Source organism: Ascaphus truei, chromosome 6 (assembly GCF_040206685.1).
Source record: "Ascaphus truei isolate aAscTru1 chromosome 6, aAscTru1.hap1, whole genome shotgun sequence".
Taxonomy (NCBI): domain Eukaryota; kingdom Metazoa; phylum Chordata; class Amphibia; order Anura; family Ascaphidae; genus Ascaphus; species Ascaphus truei.
Genome location: NC_134488.1, coordinates 102,145,217 through 102,167,173, shown reverse-complemented (window position 1 = coordinate 102,167,173; position 21,957 = coordinate 102,145,217). Strand labels below are relative to the sequence as shown.

The 21,957-nt window shown below is 43.3% G+C and overlaps 2 protein-coding genes across 3 annotated transcripts in view; one reads left to right on the top strand and one right to left on the bottom strand.

Moving 5' to 3' along the window:
* The window catches only part of CYTH2 (cytohesin 2), a 28,730-nt gene extending 21,041 nt beyond the window's left edge, over positions 1–7,689 (top strand). For both annotated transcript variants that reach the window (XM_075605390.1, XM_075605388.1), the window contains one exon: positions 162–7,689. In XM_075605390.1, coding sequence (XP_075461505.1) covers positions 162–191 — 30 coding nt within the window. In that variant the 3' untranslated portion in view covers positions 192–7,689. The remainder of the gene's footprint in view (positions 1–161) is intronic.
* On the bottom strand, positions 6,197–16,399 carry LOC142497517 (neuronal pentraxin-2-like). The gene is made up of 5 exons (XM_075605387.1): positions 15,185–16,399; positions 10,694–10,877; positions 9,007–9,254; positions 8,138–8,317; positions 6,197–7,733 (listed from the first exon to the last, which is right to left on the bottom strand). Exons 1-5 carry the CDS (start codon positions 16,142–16,144, stop codon positions 7,524–7,526), a joined length of 1,782 nt encoding a protein of 593 aa, XP_075461502.1. The 5' UTR covers positions 16,145–16,399; the 3' UTR covers positions 6,197–7,523.
* Positions 16,400–21,957: the final 5,558 nt, after the last annotated feature.

Here is a 21,957-nt window from a genome sequence, read left to right as displayed (position 1 = left end):
ACCAAAAACAAGTGTATACGATTTAAGGGTAGTGGAACATTTTAGGATTCCAAAAAAATGCATTTACTAAAAGCACACATTGAGCCTGGTTTTATAGCTATGACCTGCTTAGCACTGCAAATACAGAGTCTCTAACTCAATGTGTATTTCCCCTCCCTCAGGGCAGCTGTGAGTGTGGACCCATTCTATGAGATGTTGGCGGCTCGGAAGAAACGGATCTCTGTCAAGAAAAAGCAACAGCTGCAGCAACAGCAAGAACAGTCATGAAAAGACCATGTTATTTCACTTACTATCTGGGCAGAAATCACAACCTGTGACAAACAACCTCTTCCAAACACACTCTTTTAGGGTAACATTTGAAACCTGCCCCAGGTTATCTGCTGTGAATAGGGGATGATTCTTTGGCTCAGATTACTTGTTTGTAATTTCCAATTAAACTCCCAACAGCTGGAATATTTCCAGGCTCCCAACATTTCAATACGATCCTCGCTAGAGGATCTAGCTATCGGTGCAATGAACATGAGCCAATGTGGCAGGTTTCCTGTTATTGGACTGTGCACTTTTTTTTCCAGATGTAAAAAATATTTGTTCATTTGAACGCTAAACCTCATGGGCAAATAAAGGTTATTGCATCACTTATTGGCAGAAAAACAACCACCTGCAACATTCACACAACGGCAGCACCGAGCTTTGGAAACTGGTTCCATGTTGGTCTTGACATTAAACAAATGATACCCTGTCTGGAACCGAAATGACATTCAGCTCCTTCAGACACCACTTGACCTTGCTGCACCTGTAACCATTTCAGTGCTGGAAGGGTCTGCAAAACATTGCTTTGAGACACTGCTCCCCACATTTGGTCTCCAGCTGCAACTTCAGGTATTCTGGACAACTGCCATTTTTAAACTCTTTGTAACATAAATGCCTCAACACTGTTAAGTATGAGCTATAAGTAAATCTGGGTCATGTTGGAGCTCCCTGCCAATACAAACACATTTGAGAACTGCTGCGAACAGATTGTCAGGGCAATGTCCTGGAGAGAATGTTGCATGCACAGATGTCTCGATGGGAAACCGATGGGTATAGCGATTTATGGAGAGTTGGCCAGAAATGCTGAAAAACACACTGGATACGGAGGTTCTTATCACCTTTACTGCTAGAAGGGGACAGCAGAGCATTTCTTTGCGTGCGTTGCTGTTGGCGTTCTGACGGTATATACTTGGTCAGCAATATAAATGTGGCAAGCCTGTATAGCAAAGTTAAAAATACACACGCAATCACCTTTTAAGTCATCTTTCAGCACATCATATATTGGTGTTGGTGACAGGAAGCCACAGCCCACGCGGGTATAGTTTTAAGATGCAAAACGCAACACAATCTCTTGTACATAACTAATGTATTTTCCCCTGACTGAGGCATAGCTAGTCCAATCGTTCATCCACAAGAAACGGCATCGGTTTAACCAGGCATTGGAGACGTTGCATATGCAATCAGGCCAGGGTTCTAAACGCTAGTCCTGAAGAACCCCCAACAGGTCAGGTTTTCAGAATATCCCTGATTAAGCACAGGTGGCTCATTTGAAGACACTGAGCCACCTATGCTGAAGCAGGGTGAAAACCTGTCCTGTTGGGGGCAGCGGGGTGTCCTGGGACTGGACTTAAGAACCCCTGTCTTGCCCCAATGAGGCTTGCACTGCTGCAAACGTGATATGATTTGCAGGCTCCTGTGCACTCTTCCTTTTATCATACTGACATTAAAGTCATGGCTCACTTATACTGAACTCTGCAATATTATGTAACATGGCAGCAACTCAACCTTCTCTTTAAGAGGGGTATTTTTTTGTGCGTGTGTCCTGTCCTGGAATAAGGCAATAAGAATAGGTTAATGAACTGAATGGAGTGTGAGAACAGCAACTCCTTATCAGTCTGACCCTGAAGAGGCAAAGTGGATTTTTCTGTTTGTTTTTTTGACCAAACGAATCGTCCAGCAGCCACTTTGTCATTGACCTACTCCCTGCTTTTTATCACTTGGTGCACTGACTTGCAACATTTGAAACACCTATTGTTCTATCTTAAAATGTAATATATATATATATATATATATATATGATCTTGAATTCTTTCTAACTTTGCCAGCACCGTAATCATAAATAAACACCTTCAGTCATTTCTATATGGAGATGCCTCTGCTCTGCTTGAGAATGGGCACAAGAGGGCTTTTTTAATTATTTTTTTTGTTTGTTTTACCCTACATGTCTCTGGAGATTTAACATACAATGTGTTAAACCGAGCGTATCCATTTAAGAATAGTAAATTGGTCTTGAACATTATAATTATCTTTCTGTGCAAACTGGAAAGGTTTGACTTGGATTCTTACTTTTAGATTTGAGGCGGTATTTTGATCTGGCTGTTAAAGTGCATCTTCGCCTACTGCAATAGAAGTAGCCGTGGAGTGCCCCAACCATTCTTAGCAGCCTAAATGGATTGTAGCTCTTGACAAACACAGTGCAGTGATCATTTCTTTTGATTTTAAAATGTTTTAAAAACAAAAAAAATCCTTTCTTGGTTTTTTTTTTCATGAGTACATTTTTTTTTTTTGTTAATTTCTGATTGTGGTGCTGGCTTCTTTTTGTGGTGCTTTACCCTTTTCTGATACAGACTGCTGGTTTCCTGTTGGCTCCTAGACATAAATGACTAGTAAAGGGCATATACCAGAACAGTATAACCGCAGTTTATACTGTTCATTATTTTAGTTTATGGTAAAGAATTGTTTTAAAGCGATTTTTCATTTTGTTTGAAGATGAGACTTGCAGGTGCATTGCGTCATCGCCAAAATATTGCAGTATATTAGCTGCGCTACGTGAGGGAGAAAGCAGCAGTGGGTGAAATATTAAAGTGGCAATCCAAGCCGGTGAGGGATATTTGAAGCAGGGGGTTTCCTGAGCTGACCCCCATTCATTTCAGCTCTGGGGATGCCCTGCTTCCGGAGATACCTCCATGGTAGGTGCCGGTAGCCGCTCTGCTAACAGGGATCATTTAATGGATGCTGTTCAAAGCACCTGCGAGCCAATAGGAAGCCGTGATGTCATCTGGTGCGGCTTCCTATTGGCCTACGTTATGCGGGAGCTTTGAAAAGCACAGACACACCGACACCCCCTACGGAGGTCAGTATCTCTGGAAGAAGGTGGTCCCCAGAGCTTCAATTAATGGGGTTTAGCTATGGAGACCCCTTGCTTCAAATCTGGTTTAAAAAAATGATAGCACGGATTGCTTTTTTTTTTTTTTTAAAGTGGTTTGCAATCCTGTTGCCCTGCCAGAGTAAGGATCTGGCTGGATCTTAATGTCTAATATTTTTAGAGAGCCACAATAACTTTTTGAGCACTGCTTTCTTAGCATGTGGTACTGTACTTTGATTTGTCTGGTTAATACAGTCATGCTCCGTATGGCTTTATATTTCAGCATGTTGGTATTTGCAAAGAAGCCCTCCAAAAATTACGCATCAGGGATTAGTTTTACTACAATTAACATTAATTTATTTGGAGAACTTTTTGATGTCAACGGTTTTTACACAGTTCTAGCATCATGTGACTGACATGGTTCACTGGGAGGGATCTATACATCACATTCCATTTGTGAGGTATTGGCAGCAAAGCACAGTGAGACTTTAGGCAATTCTATGCCTAACATAGAAGTGAAACTACGACCAAACCATTTAGCGCAAAGGTCAGAAGAAAACTGTATTTTCTAATGGAGCTTTATTATTTCAATCTTGGATGCACTGCTATTTTGATTAAAATGTTGGATTTATAAGTAGCTGAGAACCTTTTTGTACAGGTTTGTCACATTTTGGGGTAACATCAAAACCGTTCATTCCTTCCTTATTTTTTTTTTTTGTACCACACTGTTCAAATGGCAATAAGACACTACAGTATCTAAAGGGAGGTTACTTTTGGTAATTGGACATTGGTGATGCGCACACACACACCAAAAGCCTTCCGTAATGCGACAGTCTGCAGAGGAAATAAAAGCACATGATTTTGGACACGTGCACATTAACTCTGCTGCTAGGAGAGTTGTCTGCAGCAAATGGAGTTAACTAAAGACCTTTTGTGGCAGCCCTATGGACACATGGCACAAATACCCTGAAAGCTAAGGGGGCATTAACTATGAACCACATGTTTCCGTTTTGTAATGTGATGCATTGGCAGGTTTTGTAACTTATTGTGCCAAAGGGGACCTGGTTTTTCCTTATTCCCCCACCGCACTGTGCCTGTCTGTCACCTTCTCTGGACAGGAAGAACTGTGAAGATGTATCTGGATTGGGGACCTCGCCTTCCTTGTAAACGGGAGGGAAATGGTATTATTGGGTTGGATTTTTGTTTGTAATTTTTTTTTTCTATTTAATATTAATGTATGCAAACTTTTGACTTAATAAAAACTGACGGATGTTAATCTGAGAGATGGAAAGTCTTTACTTTGCTAAATGGTTACTAGAACATTGCAAAGAATTGTTGTATCTGTCCCTTACATTTGACAAATTCAGAAATTTCACGGCAATTTAGAAAACCTTGCCTAAAATATGTACTTGTGGTGATAGAAAACCATTTGTGATCTAACGCGCTTCATAGTTTTCCAACTCCGTATCCACTGGACAGCTGCAGCCCTCACAAACCTCGTGATTTGCTTTAATACTCTAAAAAGAGCTCATTCAGACCAAGTTTCTTTGAAAATTACTTTGAAGATACGTGATTACAACATATTCCCAAATAATGCTGCTTTAAAAAGTGCGGAATAAATAAGGTAGATTAGTTGGCAAAATAAATAATAAAAAATGACTCCAAGGATAATTTGATCATTTACCAGATGTAAGTAGAATCTGCCCCTTGTTGTTGGAGGGAAATATTACTTAAAATTTGTAGTAGAAATTTGGCTTTATATTTCATGTTGCAATATTAATAACGTTTGAATAACTGCTTTAAAGTATAAAGGTAAGTTCATATCGTCTATCAAGGAGTTTATTATAAATACACTGTAGCTTACATACTGTGCTCTTGACCTTGTCTCTGTCAGGCGATGACATCAGCTCAGATCCTCTTGCTAATGAGATGATGAGCAGAGGGTTTTGTTTTCAAATAAGGATAAAAACAATCTTAAGTAGGTGCTGATCTTGCAGGGAGCTTTTGTAGACTGGTATGTTACTATTCCTCAGTAGAGGGGAGTGCAATGTTCCCGGACGGCACTGGATTAGTAGTGCCTCTGCCAAAGGGTTTTGTGTTTGCACGAATTATGTTACACTAGCTGCCATGGGGCACCTTCTTTTTTTAATGTGGGTCTGTCATGACACTAAAGGAATACAGAAGGTTTTAGAAGCCAGAATAAAAGGGTAGCAGCAAATCTCTATGGGTGCTCTTTACCATTCTATTTCAGATTGGTGAGAGGCAAGACCAAGGCCCGCTTTATGCATGCATAGTGTGTTATCTTTTGCGATACCTATACCTGCAATTTGACTGTTTCATGCATGGCACACCATATAGAGTTAAAGTTAAAAAAAAAAAAAAAAACTATTCAAATGCGCTCTTAAAAATTAGAAGCAGGATATTGTAATTAACATGATCTTTTACAGCTGGCTCAACTCTTGTGGAACAAGAAAACAAAATGCCAGTTACATGATGTGGTTCATGTAGGTATTATACCAGTGTTTTTTCAATAGTTTCCTATGAAACCTTGGATTCCCTGGGCATCCCTAAAGGGTTCCCTGCAATTTTCAGCTCATTAGAAAATTGTACCAAATACTGAAGAATTTACAATGCATCTGAGATCAGATGTGCTAGTATAGAGGGTTGGGGTTCTGCAGAATGTCACAATATAATTGTAGGGTCCTTAACCAAAAAAGGTTGGAAAACACTGTGTTACACTGACATGATTTTTTCCATTTAGAACATAATTTGCATATAGATTTTAGATTTTGGTTGAGTATTCATAGCATTAAAAATTACATTACGGGTCATTTTAATATTTTTCATAGAAATAAATTACTCCTGTAGAAATAAGGTAAGCAAAAAAAAAATTACAATTAAAAAAAAATAGTTAATTATTTAAAGACCAAAAGCTGCTGTTTGTTTGCAGAATACCATGCCGACCGACTCACGTTGACCATTGCACACCCCCGCCCTGAATTTCACATCCTTTATCATACATTTGAAAATTGATCAACAATTTGTATTTAATGTTTCTGAAGAATAATGGTCTTGGAACAGTCATTTGTCTCCTTTCTTTCTCCTGTTTACCACTTTAAACAAAAACATGTTAACATTATTTGTTCTAACCCTTTGATTGCGCTCTGCTGTTGCTGCTCTCTTCAGCATGGAAAGGGTTAAATGTACCATTACTCACACAGCATTGTGTGTGATTTGCAAAAACGGGTAAAAAATAAAATCTGAAACGGAACAATTGGCAGTTTTGGGTTTAGCAGGAGTATGAAAATACAAGCAATCAGAAGTGATCCATATATATAAACACTAAAATACACCAGTAAATAAAATCCAAAGAAACATCCATAAAATAGTGTACGCATTATGAACATATATGTATATATATATAGCACACGGATAATTATCTTCCACGTCGCAGCAGGTGCAGTCATTTTGATACCAGTACATGGTTACCGGTGACATCAAAGTGGTTGATGGAATCTTTACAATGCTCTTTCAGCCCCAGAATTCAGGTAAAATAAACACATTTTGAAACAATAGCCAGGGAATTACACAGGCAATCAACATAGATAACTATATACAAACTGCATTCAAAATATACACGCATCTAAATAAAAACAATGTCTTGGTATAATGTCATAGAAGCACATAACTGCTATGAATAGTAATTATATAACATTTCTTTCAAATCATAAATGAGGTCTTTATGATCCTGAGAGATGTTGAATCTAAAGCATAATGATGCACAGCCCGTTAGTCATGCATTGCTTGATACTATTATCTGATATTTTTCAACTGTGTAAATCATTTTGCATGATCACAGCCAGAACACATGCAAAGGTTTACTGTAAAGGATATCAGAAGGTGTAGAGTCATAGACAGTACTGATCCCAGAACTGGCAATGTGTATTGGCTAATATTTCAGACCTTTCCATCTTTTGATCCAGCATCCCTGTCTTCACCAATGTAGTGCATTACAATGTAATTATACCAGGAATCATATGCTCAATTTTGAATAATGAATATATGGGAATAAAGAAAAGCATAACAATAGCGGTTTGGTGGTTGGATCAGATAACCCATGATATTTCTAATAGAATATATGTTTTAAACTTCTATGCACAAGCAATAGGATGATGCATTATATCACACAAACAATCAAAGCAAGAAACAATACATAAACTTGTAAGAACAATTTCGACAAAGAGATGTTTTCTACTGCAACAGAAGCAATAGTCATTGGGGCTTCAGGAACCCATTCCATGTTTGGGTCCCCTAACAGAGCATGCTGCTGATGGAAGGACTCCGCATGTCAATGGCAAGAGTTAAATGGAAGCTTGGACACCCCCCCATGGAGCTCCATGGAAGACTCTGCCCACTCTATGACATCACCAGTGGAATGGCTAGCACAAGTGGCCAGCTTCAGAATTTCTCCAGGTGTCAAGATGTGACTCCACATGTTAAAGTCCGAAATTTCACCCACAAAGGCCTGCGTGGCATCAAATCTTCCTCCCAATGTATCCTAACATCAGGAAAATAGTGTTAGAGATTGAATAGGGTTCATAGGAAATTGATTCACCACTACATACCTATGTAGTCATATTTCTAACAATGCTTTGCATTTATCATATATTGTATTATCTACACAGTATGCTACTCTTAATGATACCAATAATTGTCCTCCAATAACCTGTCCAAATTACATGTACCTCATCGAACATATATATATTCTCTTTCTAGCTCCTTAGGGCAGAATGAAAGCAACTGTAAAATTCCATTCCTTACATTTACTTTATGAAAATGTTTTTTAGATCCCTGACGTCATACTGAAAAAATATGTTTATCGCTGCCTTTGACGGTAATTGTTTTTGGAACTTCTACAACTTTGCGTATGGTGTAAATATGTCAACATTCAAGAATCCTTACCTGTTCCTGTCCCAAGATAAAAACCCCACCAGGTTTTATTGGATGCCAAGGTGCCAGGCTCTCACCGCTGCCCCGCCTCACACCATCTAGGTATGACTCCCATATGCCATCTCTGGTTGCCCAAGTGATGCAAACATGATGCCATTTAGCATCATTAATGGCCAGTGGTAGAGTGGCAGCCTAAATAAATGAGACGCATGTAGTTATGTTGATGAAACAAGAAAACGTTAACTTGACCTATTCCTTCAAGAATAATCCAGTGCATTTACCATGGCTTGCTTATGTTGGCTTTCTTGGGTAGTCAAACTTCCCTGAATCTTTTTTTTAATTTTATTTGTGAAATAGAAACTGGAGTGCCATCTGGATATTTTAACCCTCCACAAAATGATCAATGCTGAAATTGAAATGGAGGGGTCAGTTATAGTCTGTTATTTACCAAACAGTACCATTTCAGAAGACTCCTTCCAGGGTCAGAAGACTTGTTATAGATCATTCAAGTGAATTCACCAGAAGGTGTCTTCTGCAAAGGCGCCACTTGATAAATATTGCCATAATCTGTGTCTTGAATAATGAATGAAGTAGCTGACGTACTCACTAACTTTGCCCTGTCTTGAATAAAAACAAGTTCACATTTGTGAACAGTTTTAACTCTAAAGTCTAGTTGCAATGATTTCTTGGGTTTTTGGGGTTGCTAGGAGCCTCATTGTAATACTGGTTTTCTTGTTTGGTCAGGGAAACCTGACTTACTTAATAGATGAATAAAAGTCATCCTTTATATAAATATAAAACTGTAGAGTGATTCTTAACACAAATCTCTAAATTTTCCCCAAATGTTGAGGAGTAGACTTATCAGAAATGTCAATTGTTACCTTGTCGTTAATAAGCAATTCCATAGGGTTGTTTCCCCACTCGATCAGCACCACCTCATTGGCCTGACCAGGAACAGAGTATGAGAAGGGTGTTCCCACTCCTGGCGAAGAGTTAGACTTTAGCCACAAACAGATGGTGAAGGCAAAAATCTCATGGTGAAGGGTCCTTTTCACCTTGGCGTACATGTAGTTTGTTCTGAGAGGGAAACTGACCCTGAAGTCATTGGACCGTTTATCAGCTTTATGTCCTATTGGAAGACGAAAAGAAATGGGGAAGAATCAGCATTCACAACCTGCAGAACTGAACCTTAAACACACTCAACAAACACTTCTATATTGTAGTTATGACGGTTAATATTTAAGCCATTTTTTCCTTTTATTTTGACGTGACATGCTCTAAAGTAAAAATTCATTGGGTTACTTCCAAACTGAATGAGGCAACATAACAGGATATGATGCATGGCTGAGCCGTGCCAGTTGTGAAGGCAGAACATTAGCTGTAGAAAATATTCTGATAAAAGGCAATGGTATGGTTTCAAATGGCAGACAATGTGAGAGTAGAGCATTAAGAAGATCAATACTAAGTTAGTAAATACATTGAGTGATATGTTAGTTGAACCTGGTCTTCATGTGAGTATTCCAGGATGGGATGGTGTAGTGAAATTCCAAGAACTTTTCTATTTTGAAGGTTTATTGTGCTAATAAATGATAAGGCTTATTTAACATGGCAGCCTTTTATAAAAGTTCATAAAATGTCTTTAAAAATTTCACCCCCATAGTTGTGACATTTGTTTTTTTTATGCCATATGATTATAACCACTGCAATTAGATGAAGATTACTGGTTTCTCTTCAAATCAGTCTTTTAAATGGAAGTCTCTTCAAAGTATGGGGAGTGCAGGATTCAAACCGGAAAAAGAACAATGTGGTGTAAGTCTGGTCAGTGTGGTGATCTCTAAAGGCAAGTAAGGTGATGAGGGGAACTCGGACCAGAAGGAACAGGAACACAATAGTGCAGACAATCTGAACGTTATGGATAAAAATCATTAAACAAATGGATGTACACTCTCATTTGTAAACAACTTAAATGGAGAACAACGTTAAAAACAAATGGTAGTAGAAGTGGATCTAAGGCTCAGGGAAGAATCTGACCACCGCCAGCACAGAGTTTGGCATCGCCTGTGACCAGCCTATGTTGCTTCTGTTATGCCGTAATTATAGCAAAAAAACACGCGCGGCATTGCATGGAGCGGCGCTGTGTGGCACCAAAACAACTAGTATAACTACAATTAAAGTGCATACCGATGGCGATGGTTGCAGCGCACCGTACTGCAAAGCGGACGGCTGGGGAAGAGACTTTCAAAATATGTTTTTCTCTGGCGACGGCCGTGTCACATGAGCGGTTCAGCCAATGAGGGCGAACCGCTCACGGCTGAGCCTCCAAGCCTCCTCTGCACTGCCTCTCTGGTATAACCAAGATGCCGCTCGGCGGTAGCGCAGGGTGATGTCACAGGATAGCACTGCCGCCCTGTAGCTCTTGGTATAATTGAGACCTTATGCGCACTTCTGGATAGGAGCACCCGATTGCATCTCCGAATTCTCCCACAGCAACGCGTTTTACATTGCAGAGGATTTGGAAGAATCCAGTTGTGTTTCTACTGAAATAAGAAGTGCAAAAACATGGCTGACCTTTTTCACCACCAAGTGTAGTGGTGTCTGGCTTGTGTCTTGCAGGATCCGTGTGGGTCTGGTCATGATCCTTATGATTTTCGGTACTGTTGTGCGTCTCATGGATTTGGCGTTCCAATATGCTTATCTTTTTTTGTAGGGCTTCCCGCAAAGATGTAGAGAACAGCGAAGTGTTTCTGTTCAGCTGCAAAACAGTAGCAAAGATCACACATTGTCCTTGTGTGCACAGGGAAGACTCTACACAAGAGGTGGCCAACTGCAGTCCTCAAGGGCCACAGCAGGTCAGATTTTAAGGATATCCCTACGTCCGCACAGGGGGCTCAATCAGTGGCTCAGTCAGAATCCCTAATACTTGGCCTGTTGGTGGCTCTTGAGGACTTCAGTTGGACACCCCTTCTCTATACAATATCACAGGTCACTGCTCATGTGTTATAACCTTTGGCTAGCTGAAAAGTATTCTATGATATGGCAACTACCCCCAGGGGCCATTCCTCTAGAGAGGGTTGAACAAGACTTTGCCTTGCTAAGGGTATGTGTCAGCACTACAGAACAGTTTCATACTACGTGCAAGCTTGTGACCGCACCGTATCACATATGCTGAGAAAGAGTTTCCTTGTGCAAGTATTTTAGCAATTTAATGTAGGAATTTAGCATAGTTAACTATTTTACAGACATGACCTTTTACCTCAGCCGGATTCTACATGAATAAACTTCATTTCATAACTACACATATTTACAACATGGTAAAATTCCACAGAGCAGAGTCTTGTTGGTTTCAATAATAACTCCATTTAATCCTGCTTCTTATGCTGAACAGTGAATATATAAGCTCTTGTAGTTTAGTATTATGTCCCTCTGATTTTTGTGTTCCCTGCTGAAATGTTTTGGTTTACTTTGTTTGTTTATTTTTTTTAAGTATTTGGTTGAAACCCATCACTGGTGTGGAGGTTGGACTAACCTATCTGTGTCTTGATGTGTAGTCTCCCAATAAAATAGACAGAACATCAACAGCAATGGCCTCATATTGTGTAGCAGAGAGAAACAGAAGGGTCCATGCATATCAACTATTTGGAAATGTGAGTAGCTGATGTCTATCTTGGTATGTCCCAGTATAGCTAGTTTCTGAAAATAATCACACGCTAACTTAATGCACGAGAACATTAAAAGAACCCAGTAACTCATTAGGGGAGAGAATGGTGGGTCAACATCCTAGGTGCAACTGGGATTATACCAGAAATGATCACTATGTAAGTTACATTTCATAGTCCTATAACTAATTGTATGCCTCCTCTCCATGTACGTGATCTGCATAATTATCATCGTTTTACTGTGGTGCGCTAAGCTGCCAAGATTCTCCACCCTGTGGTCCATTGCAAATCCTGACAAATACTGACAGGCTGGTAGTAAAACCCGGGCTTATTGGGCACCTGACTGAAGCTTAATGTAAATGTTGTATTATTTGGTTTTCTGCTTGCCCCAAGAAAAAAGGGATACATTTTACAAGGCTCTGGTACCAAGCATATCACTTCATCATGCTTGTCACTCAGACACTGATTAGCAATGTGATGACTGGGCAAATGAAATAAAGGAAAAGAGTCCTGTAACCTGAGGAATAGGGTACAAGAGGGGGCATTAACTCACATTCATAAAGGGGGCATAGGACATTGAGAGGGGCGCACTACCACAAAGTTCACCTCTGGGAATAAGAAAGTATAAGAATAGTATAGAAACTATGGGTTTTAAATTTATTTATTTATAAAATATTTTACCAGGAAGTAATACATTGAGAGTTACCTCTCGTTTTCAAGTATGTCCTGAGCACAGAGTAAAACAAATAATACATGGTTACAAGTACAGTTACATAAATGAACAAGGTATACATTATATACAAGACATTGCGTGCACAGTTAAAGAAAATATATATTATGAGCGTATGAAACAGTTACAGACCAGATTAAAGTGTGAGACAGCCTTAGATTTGAAAGAACTTAAGCTGGTGGTGGATATGAGAGTCTCTGGTAGGTTGTTCCAGTTTTGGGGTGCACGGAAGGAGAAGGAGGAACGTCCGGATACTTTGTTGAGCCTTGGGACCATGAATAGTCTTTTGGAGTCTGATCTCAGGTGATAGGTGCTGCATGTGGTAGGGGTGAGGAGCTTGTTCAGGTAGCTGGGTAGCTTGCCCAGAAAGTATTTGAGGGTGAGACAGGAAAGGTGAACTTTGCGCCTAGACTCTAGTGATGACCAATCTAGTTCTTTGAGCATTTCGCAGTGATGTGTGTTGTAGTTGCATTGGAGAACAAAACGACAAATTGAATTGTAGAGGGTGTCAAGTTTGCTAAGGTGGGTTTGAGGAGCCGAGCCATATACTATGTCTCCATAGTCAATAATTGGCATTAGCATCTGCTGTGCAATACGCTTTCTGACCAGGAGACTTAGGGAGGATTTGTTCCTGTAAAGTACCCCTAGTTTGGCATAGGTCTTGGTTGTCAGGGTATCAATGTGCATCCCGAATGTTAAGTGGGAGTCAAACCATATGCCCAGGTATTTAAAACTAGTGACAGGGGTTAGGGTGGTGTTAGCGTTGGTTCTAATCAGGAGCTCAGTCACTGGAAGCTTTAAAAATTTAGTCTTGGTCCCAAATACCATTGTTACAGTCTTGTCAGTGTTTAAAAACAGTTTGTTTTGGGAAATCCAGTTTTCGAGTCTCAAAAAGTCAGACTGAAGTATGTGTTGAAGGTCAGAGAGGCCTTTTTTACATAAATTCAGAGAATCTTAGGGGGTGTATATTCTCTTGATGGAGGGTGGTCCAAACAGCCATGAGCATAGAGAACTAGAGACACAGTCAGTCTAAGTAATCTATATGATTGGGTCACAAGAACCTGGGTGAATAGGACCTAGGGGATTGTAACTGTGGCACAAGGTGTGAAATAGAAACTGCCAGAAGAAGTATTAGGAAAAGTTAGTTAAAAACAAACAAACCTTGACGGCCATCTCAATGGACCTCTGTTGGCTGGGACATATGTTATACCTTTTTGTACTGGTAAAAGTCTCAACCCATATTTGCTATATCTTCTGGGTTTCATATCTTTTCTATCTTTCTGTGTGGTAACCACTATCTGGATGCCACAACAATCATGAGGGAGCCACCGAAAATGGTGTACAGCAATGTTATTAATCTTGTGTACAATCCCTTCCTCTTAAAGAACTAAATAACTGTCAGGATAAGAAGGGCTTTCATCAACTTTATAAAGATGGCGAGCAACTTTGGAATTACAAGGACAAACATTTACTCCTTTTTGGCAGACTTTGCACACAATCTATTTCCCACTTGGTAGAGTAGTATGCTCCACTCATCCAGTACACAGGCATGTAAAGAGCAATGCTGACCTAGTCACCATAAGAAAACATAGTACAGACATGTACAGTATATCCAACCAAACTAGATACTCACTGCAAATGAGCACTGCGTTTTCTCATAACACTGGTACATCCCTCTACACTTGGCTTAGAATGTTTACTTCTGAGCCACAAAGAACAATTGCTGTTTTATTTAAACATGATCATACAGCAAATTGGATGCTAGAAATAGCATCTATTTATATTTTAAATAGCGAAACAAACCAGTATACATATTGTGACGATAGAACCTATGTAATATTCGGTCTTCTAACACCGGCACACAAAAGGTTGATTTGAGTTAGACGTTACATCTTAACAAATACATGTTTTGTTTTATTGGGGTCAGACCAGAATGACCGGCCTATTTTTATACACAGAAATAACCATTCTGCCACAATCCCACATTCAAAGAGATCGGAAAATTCCCCCAACCATATATGCCAGGTGACATAGTTAATTTAGCATTTGACACTTTTACTAAATTTGAAATATGTCGGATATGATACAGTTCACAAGAAGGTGAAATATATATATTTTGACCAGTGGGTTCCACTGTGGAAATTGTGGACACAGATTGCTACAATAGGTTATCGTGTGTTAATCATATTTTTTCCTACTAAACAGGGACCAAGAACTCTGCACATAAGACTTGAAACTATTTTTGGTGGTGGCAGCAAATTGAGTTAAAGTCTGATGGTTTAGAGGGAGATATTGCTCATTTTAGGGACCCCGCAGAAAGATAAGTGAGTCAGCTGGATAGCTGTGTGTATTAACCGTTGTCACATACACAAGTTGTGTGCCCACAGGTGTACCGTTCGGGATATATGTACATACACCACTTTAATAATGATAGGGTTAGATCTATAACATGTTAATTGTTAACTTCACTTTTACACTGCAGAGGTTGGATTACTGTATTTCATTATTTTTGAATATAGTTAATACTAGAGGATGTTGTTAAAACTGCGTACGTGGGGTACTCCGAAAACAAACATTTGGTCACATTACTGAAACATGCTATATCCTGTAGGTATGGACAATGATGTATAAAGTGTAGGTAATTGCTAAAAAGACCAATATTACAGCAATTACCTGTAGATGTTCCAATCTCTCCTTAAAAGACTGCAGCATCCTCTCCATCTGATGGATCCCAGCTGGCGTCACCTCTGGAGGATCTTCCATTGTGTTTGGTGGGGCACTAGGCTTGCGATAAGAATCATGTGCCTGTTGTTCTCGATATTCACGGTGGGTGAGAGGATGATACTCATGATCTCTGTTATGCCCGTGGACATCCTCATGCCCATGAATGTGCTCTCTCTCATTTTCATGCCCATGTTCTCGCTCATGCCCATAGTCCCTCTCATGTCTGTCTTCCCACTCATGTCCATGCTCTCTCTTGTGCCCATGCTCCCTCTCACTCCCATGCTCCCTCTCACTCCCATGCTCCCTCTCACTCCCATGCTCCCTCTCACTCCCATGCTCCCTCTCACTTCCATGCTCCCTCTCACTCCCATGCTCCCTCTCACTCCCATGCTCCCTCTCACTCCCATGCTCCCTCTCATTCCCATGCTCCCTCTCGTGGCCATGCTCCCTTTCATGGCCATCTTCCCACTCATGTCCATGTTCCCTTTTGTGTCCATGCTCCCTCTCGTGCCCATGCACACTCTCATGCCCATAACTTTCTTCATGCCCAGACTTCCGGTCTTGTCCATGCTCACCAGAATGAACATGACTCTCTTCATGCACCCGGCCTTGAGGATAACCCTCACAACGACTCAGTTTGACAGTAAGCTCCCTAATTGTCTCCCTCTGATCTAATATGGTTTCCTTCTGGTGTACCACTGTCTCTCGCAGATGCAGGATGGTTTCCTTAGCCTCTTCTTGCATACCTATCCAGTGCCCCCCGCCACCTCCACTATGACGTTGCATATTCGGCTGGCAGTCCATATCCAGCGGCATTGGAGTACAGACAAACTTAGGGAGAGAATATTCACCCCAGCAAACATGTGCCAGAAAGAGGCACAACACCACAAAGACTGAGACAAGCTTCATTTTTAACTTAAGAAGATACAGCCGCGTCTTCTTAAAGCAGAGAATTCAGTCCTTTTCTGGCCACCTCTCTCTTCCTGTACTCAAGCTGTTGTCCTTCTTAGCTAACAAGTGACATTCAAAGGATTTCAAAATCTGATTCGCTGTGTATTGTTTGTCACCTCCCTCTGTAATTATCAAATCCTCTCAGTCTGAGGGTTCTATTCCATCTCTTTCTTACTCCAGCAACCTGGTCTGGAAATGGCATTAGGTAGCAAGTTAATGTTGTTAAATCTCTGTGAGGCCCCACCTCCAATCTGGGTGTCCTACATGCAACTGGAGCAGATCAAATACTTACTTTAAACAGAGCTAATGAACTCAGGAGGGATTTAAGAAGATGATGCCCTAGTAAACTATTCTTGCCCTGAAATTACTTCTAGACAGGCAATTTAATCTATTGGGTTCTATTATTATGAGATATTCATATGTTATACAAATGAATAAATATATAATTTAAAGCCATACTTTCCATACATCTTACCTGCCCTTTAAAGAGATAACATATATAATTATGGCAGGGTAAGCATCTCTGGATAAAGATATACATTTTTATATGTAAATCTCTTATTGAAGAAGACAATCTCAAACTTATCGATTATGAAGATTGGAATAATACATGTAATGCAAAAATTATGTTTGCAACAAAACATCTGATCAAATAAAAAATGACATACTGTATATTAGAAATATTTATCATATAGCGAGATAATATGGCGTCGCCTGCAAATGTATTGCATATTCTTGTTTCATTGGAAATTATGCTTTCCCTGCCCTTAAATACAATTAAAATAATCAATCATCTGAATTAAGGGAATTTAGGTCTGGAAATCTACGTAAACTCCTTCCCTCCCTGACATTATAAATTAAGCAGCAGTGTTATTGAGATAGCGGGAAAGAAAGATGGGGAAAAGCAGGGAAGTAACATGGAGAAAGAGACGGAATATATATGTAACGGGTATTCCACCCCACCCAATCGCATATATATATTGTGGGTGAGTAGAACATGCGGTGTTACCGGTGTGGTGCGTATACCTGCAGGCTCACAGGAAGTCTGAGCCTCCGCTAATGAGAGCCTGGGGTGAATCCTCTGGAACGGATCTTCTTCAGCGCCTCCACCTGTGTAGGATTCTATGGAAGTGTAGAATGACCCTACATAGGAACCCAATCAGAAACCACACACACAGTGATTATATAACTAAGGACTTTACTAACGAATAATAATGATAACCTGTGTCTCTCTCACGGTGAGACACTAACAGTGACGTCTCGCAGGACGATTCCCAAACACTAGGTGATCCCACCCAGTGTCCCAAGAACCCCACCCAATGTCCCGTACTCCTACAGAGATAGTCAATGGGTGACTGCGCAGTCACTAAGAACCTCTAGGCCTGTTGGTGCACATGTGATGGTATAATACCTGCCGAGCACTCCGGTGCTCGGGTCAGCAACAAACTTCTCAAAGGGTCAGACGTGTGATGAGTCCGTCTGATCCTCCAACCGAACTCCTTGCACGTGCGGACCGCTAGGGCGGTCCCACTCTGGAATCGTCTCTGAGGACCCCAACGTGGGTCCAACCGCTTCCACAGGAACAGCAGCAGCCGCTGTGTCCCTATCTATATAAATGGTACTAACGTGACAGGAACCCTAACCTAGGGCCTGTCCCTGTAGTACAGCAACCTGTAGTGGCTTGGGGAACTCCTAGGGCCTGCAGGGGTAATGACCTGTCCCACTCCCCCAACTACCCAAGTCCCTTCGGTAAGTGATCTGGAATGGACTAGAGTACTCTTCCATGCAGTACTTGGGCGTCTACCTACTGTTGGCTAGCCTAGTGCAGATCCTCTCCAGAATTCCTGACCTCGTTAACAGGCTATCCCTTCAGGCATCCTACCCCTAGCGCTACCTCAAGGTGACTAGAACAGCTATAGCCCTTCTCCAGACCCACTACTCTCTGACTAGTCCCAGCGCCTACCGCAGCAAGCTGTAACTCACTGGAGGCTGCAGCCAACGTGCTGCGCAACAAGGTGCCTGCCTATCAGACCTCACAGCACTGCTCGCTGTGACCCTGACAAGGCAGCACTCTAACAACACTAAGGGCAGCGTCCCTATCTTGGGCCTCCCTCAGTACTTAACCCACTACACTAGTGGGGGTTTTTGGGCCTACCTGGGGTGTGGGTACCTATGGGGTGCAGGAGCTGCTCTCACTCCCCGCACCCTTCTTCCCTCACAGCTCCCTAGCTCCAACCCTCTATCACCTTCCTCAACAGTTACCCACCCAACTAGTGGGGAGTTGGGGTCTACCTGGAGTGTAGGTACCTATATGGGGCAGAAGCTGCACTCGCTCCCTACACCCTACTTCCCTAACAGCTCCCTGACTCCAACTCTATAACTGCAGACTTCCTTCTCCCAGCTCCCACTAATGTAAGTGGCAGGGTCCCTATCTGAGGGCTGCCCCTGGCAACACTCACCTTACTGGGGAGCTGAACTATCCTGGACCAAGGGGGTGCTGGCCTAATACAGGGGAGTCCCTCTCTCCTGTACCCTACCTCCTTCCTTCACAGGGTCCCTCCGCTGACTGACTAGCGTGGTGCAAGCCCGCAAAATGTATCCTTTCCTCCAGGGCAGTCCTGCAGCCTTATTGGCTCCTATGAGGCACCTGGTGCCTCCCTCGCTATGCTCCATGGGAGTTGTAGTCCCATAGAGCCTATCCTGGCATTGGGGCCGCGTGCGCGCCTTTCCTGCGCAGGCGCGAGCTATCTGGGGCTTCCTCAACCTTTCCCTACTCTGTTCTGGCCCTCGCGCGACTTTCCCTGCCTCTGGGGCTCTAACTGCGCATGTGCGATCACTGCGCATGTGCGAATGGCTAATTAATGGCGGCGCTCTCCTCGCCGGCTGCCGGGACCTTAGAGACGCGACCGCGGCCTTAGCAACGGCCCGATCGCGTCCCCGGCAACTGGCCTGCTCGCGGAGACAGCGCACCGCTCCCTGCAACGGCCCCCACCCTTGGGATGGCCGTCGGGTCTGCCGCTGTCCTCCGGCAGTACCCGGCATCGCTTGTGCCCACGGAGGCTCCCGAGGGGGTCGCAGGGGGCAAAGGGTGACCTGGCTACACTCTCCCCCTGGTGAAACACCCAACGCCCTCGCTTGGGGAACGACATAACAGGGCACAATTTCACACACTGACAAATGGCATGGCATACCCCGTACACTTAACAGATCGGCCTTAACCTCACCAACACATGTCACATCACACCCCATAATTCCCGAGGCTGGCTGAGACCATTTGTGGGGTGCCCCTAACTGATCAGGTGGGGGTACCTCACTTTTGCGTCCGTGAGCCTCTCCCAGAAAATTCTCTTGAAGAGCACACTCTGGGGTGACAGTCACTGGTTCAGTACTACTTCCTCCCCCTGGTGGAAGGAATAGCACAGTGTCTTTCAACCCGGTCTTTACCTGGTCATCCACGCCTTGGAAACAGCAGGCCAGGCGGCCAAGACCTTTCCCACGGTCCACTACTTGGCGGATGGGCCGCTTCTCTTTCAGCAAAGTCTCTGTTTCACCTGGCAGGAGGTAAAGGGTAGATACCTTACCACTGCGGTGATTCACGGTGTCCAACAGGTCCTCGGGGACGCTGTCAGTTCCCACCTTGGTGGTATCGGAACCTGTCCCCAACTCTTCTGGGACAGCCCACTCACTGACTCGAACTTCGGGAGCGTTGGATCCCAGTCCTGGGACCACTTGTGTCGGAGCACACGGGCTCACACTCCGCCCAGAAGCCGCTACTCTGGCCTTCTTCACGGCCAACTCCATCGGAGCCTGTGGGGGGCAAGGTGGTTCCTTACCACTCGGCTGGCTTGCGATGGGTTTCTCTTCTTCTGGCACGATAGGCAGTGGGCACTGGTCCACTCGCACCACTGGACAGCTATCTTCTAATGAGGACACCTCCGCCAGGACGCGATGCAGAGGGGAGCCCTTCGCCCGGGCGACCAGACTTAAGGAGCCATCGTGCTCCGCGGTCACCTGGAGGCTCACCCCCAACACCCCTGGGGCAGTCGACTCACCCTTGTCGTCTGTAGGTACTGGTCCCAAGCCTAGGACCGATGGTACCTCTGCAGTAGGTCTGACTGACCATCGAAGGGCACACGGGCCCACAGCAGGGTCCGCAACATCGGAATACACCTCTTCAGAGATCAAACAGTCTAGCACGGCGTCAACGTATGGTTGCAGATTACAGTGTTTGCTCCCCCTGGTGGAATCTGTAGGAAGGGCACTTTCTACAAGTGAGTAGTTCTGGCTCTGCTCTGAGTCACTCACATCACTGGGGAGGGGCTCTGATTTTCGCGCCAATCCCGGACAGATTGTTGCAACATCTTGCTGTGCAGGTTGTCAGTCAGCAGCACGTGCGCTCTCCTGATTTGGCGGGAAACGCCATCCTGCTTGGTCTGCGTAGACTAGGGGGTACCCTTCTGAGGGGCCCCCGGGCATGAACAGTGCGGACGGTGCCTTTGCCAGGCATATATTCTCAGTGTGGGTTACTACAAAAAGAATGGTCTTCCATGTGGACGTGGGATCTTGCTCCTCATCTAAGACACATGTCCATGGCCACTCAGAAATTTTACACATATACTCCCGAACCTTCATTTTGGGTATAGTTACGGGAATGCCTCCTACCGCCACTACCTGTCCAGGGTCTAGGTATTGCCTCAAAGCCCAGGCCAGGACCTCGTCTCCGGACTTCGCAAACATGGCGACAAAATAGGGACGGGACAATTTAGAAAAAATGGACAGGGCACCCCAGGTGTATCTCAGCAGCGCCTCCAAATGTAACGGGTATTCCACCCCACCCAATCGCATATATATATTGTGGGTGAGTAGAACATGCGGTGTTACCGGTGTGGTGCGTATACCTGCAGGCTCACAGGAAGTCTGAGCCTCCGCTAATGAGAGCCTGGGGTGAATCCTCTGGAACGGATCTTCTTCAGCGCCTCCACCTGTGTAGGATTCTATGGAAGTGTAGAATGACCCTACATAGGAACCCAATCAGAAACCACACACACAGTGATTATATAACTAAGGACTTTACTAACGAATAATAATGATAACCTGTGTCTCTCTCACGGTGAGACACTAACAGTGACGTCTCGCAGGACGATTCCCAAACACTAGGTGATCCCACCCAGTGTCCCAAGAACCCCACCCAATGTCCCGTACTCCTACAGAGATAGTCAATGGGTGACTGCGCAGTCACTAAGAACCTCTAGGCCTGTTGGTGCACATGTGATGGTATAATACCTGCCGAGCACTCCGGTGCTCGGGTCAGCAACAAACTTCTCAAAGGGTCAGACGTGTGATGAGTCCGTCTGATCCTCCAACCGAACTCCTTGCACGTGCGGACCGCTAGGGCGGTCCCACTCTGGAATCGTCTCTGAGGACCCCAACGTGGGTCCAACCGCTTCCACAGGAACAGCAGCAGCCGCTGTGTCCCTATCTATATAAATGGTACTAACGTGACAGGAACCCTAACCTAGGGCCTGTCCCTGTAGTACAGCAACCTGTAGTGGCTTGGGGAACTCCTAGGGCCTGCAGGGGTAATGACCTGTCCCACTCCCCCAACTACCCAAGTCCCTTCGGTAAGTGATCTGGAATGGACTAGAGTACTCTTCCATGCAGTACTTGGGCGTCTACCTACTGTTGGCTAGCCTAGTGCAGATCCTCTCCAGAATTCCTGACCTCGTTAACAGGCTATCCCTTCAGGCATCCTACCCCTAGCACTACCTCAA

Excerpts from the sequence above, each read along its gene's own strand:
- LOC142497517 (XM_075605387.1), bottom strand. The coding sequence starts at position 16,144 with ATGAAGCTTGTCTCAGTCTTTGTGGTGTTGTGCCTCTTTCTGGCACAT. Across the intron at positions 10,878-15,184 it reads AGAGATTGGAACATCTACAG|CTGAACAGAAACACTTCGCT; the intron begins GTAATTGCTGTA and ends ACTGTTTTGCAG. Across the intron at positions 9,255-10,693 it reads TACACTTGGTGGTGAAAAAG|GACATAAAGCTGATAAACGG; the intron begins GTCAGCCATGTT and ends GTCTTCCAATAG.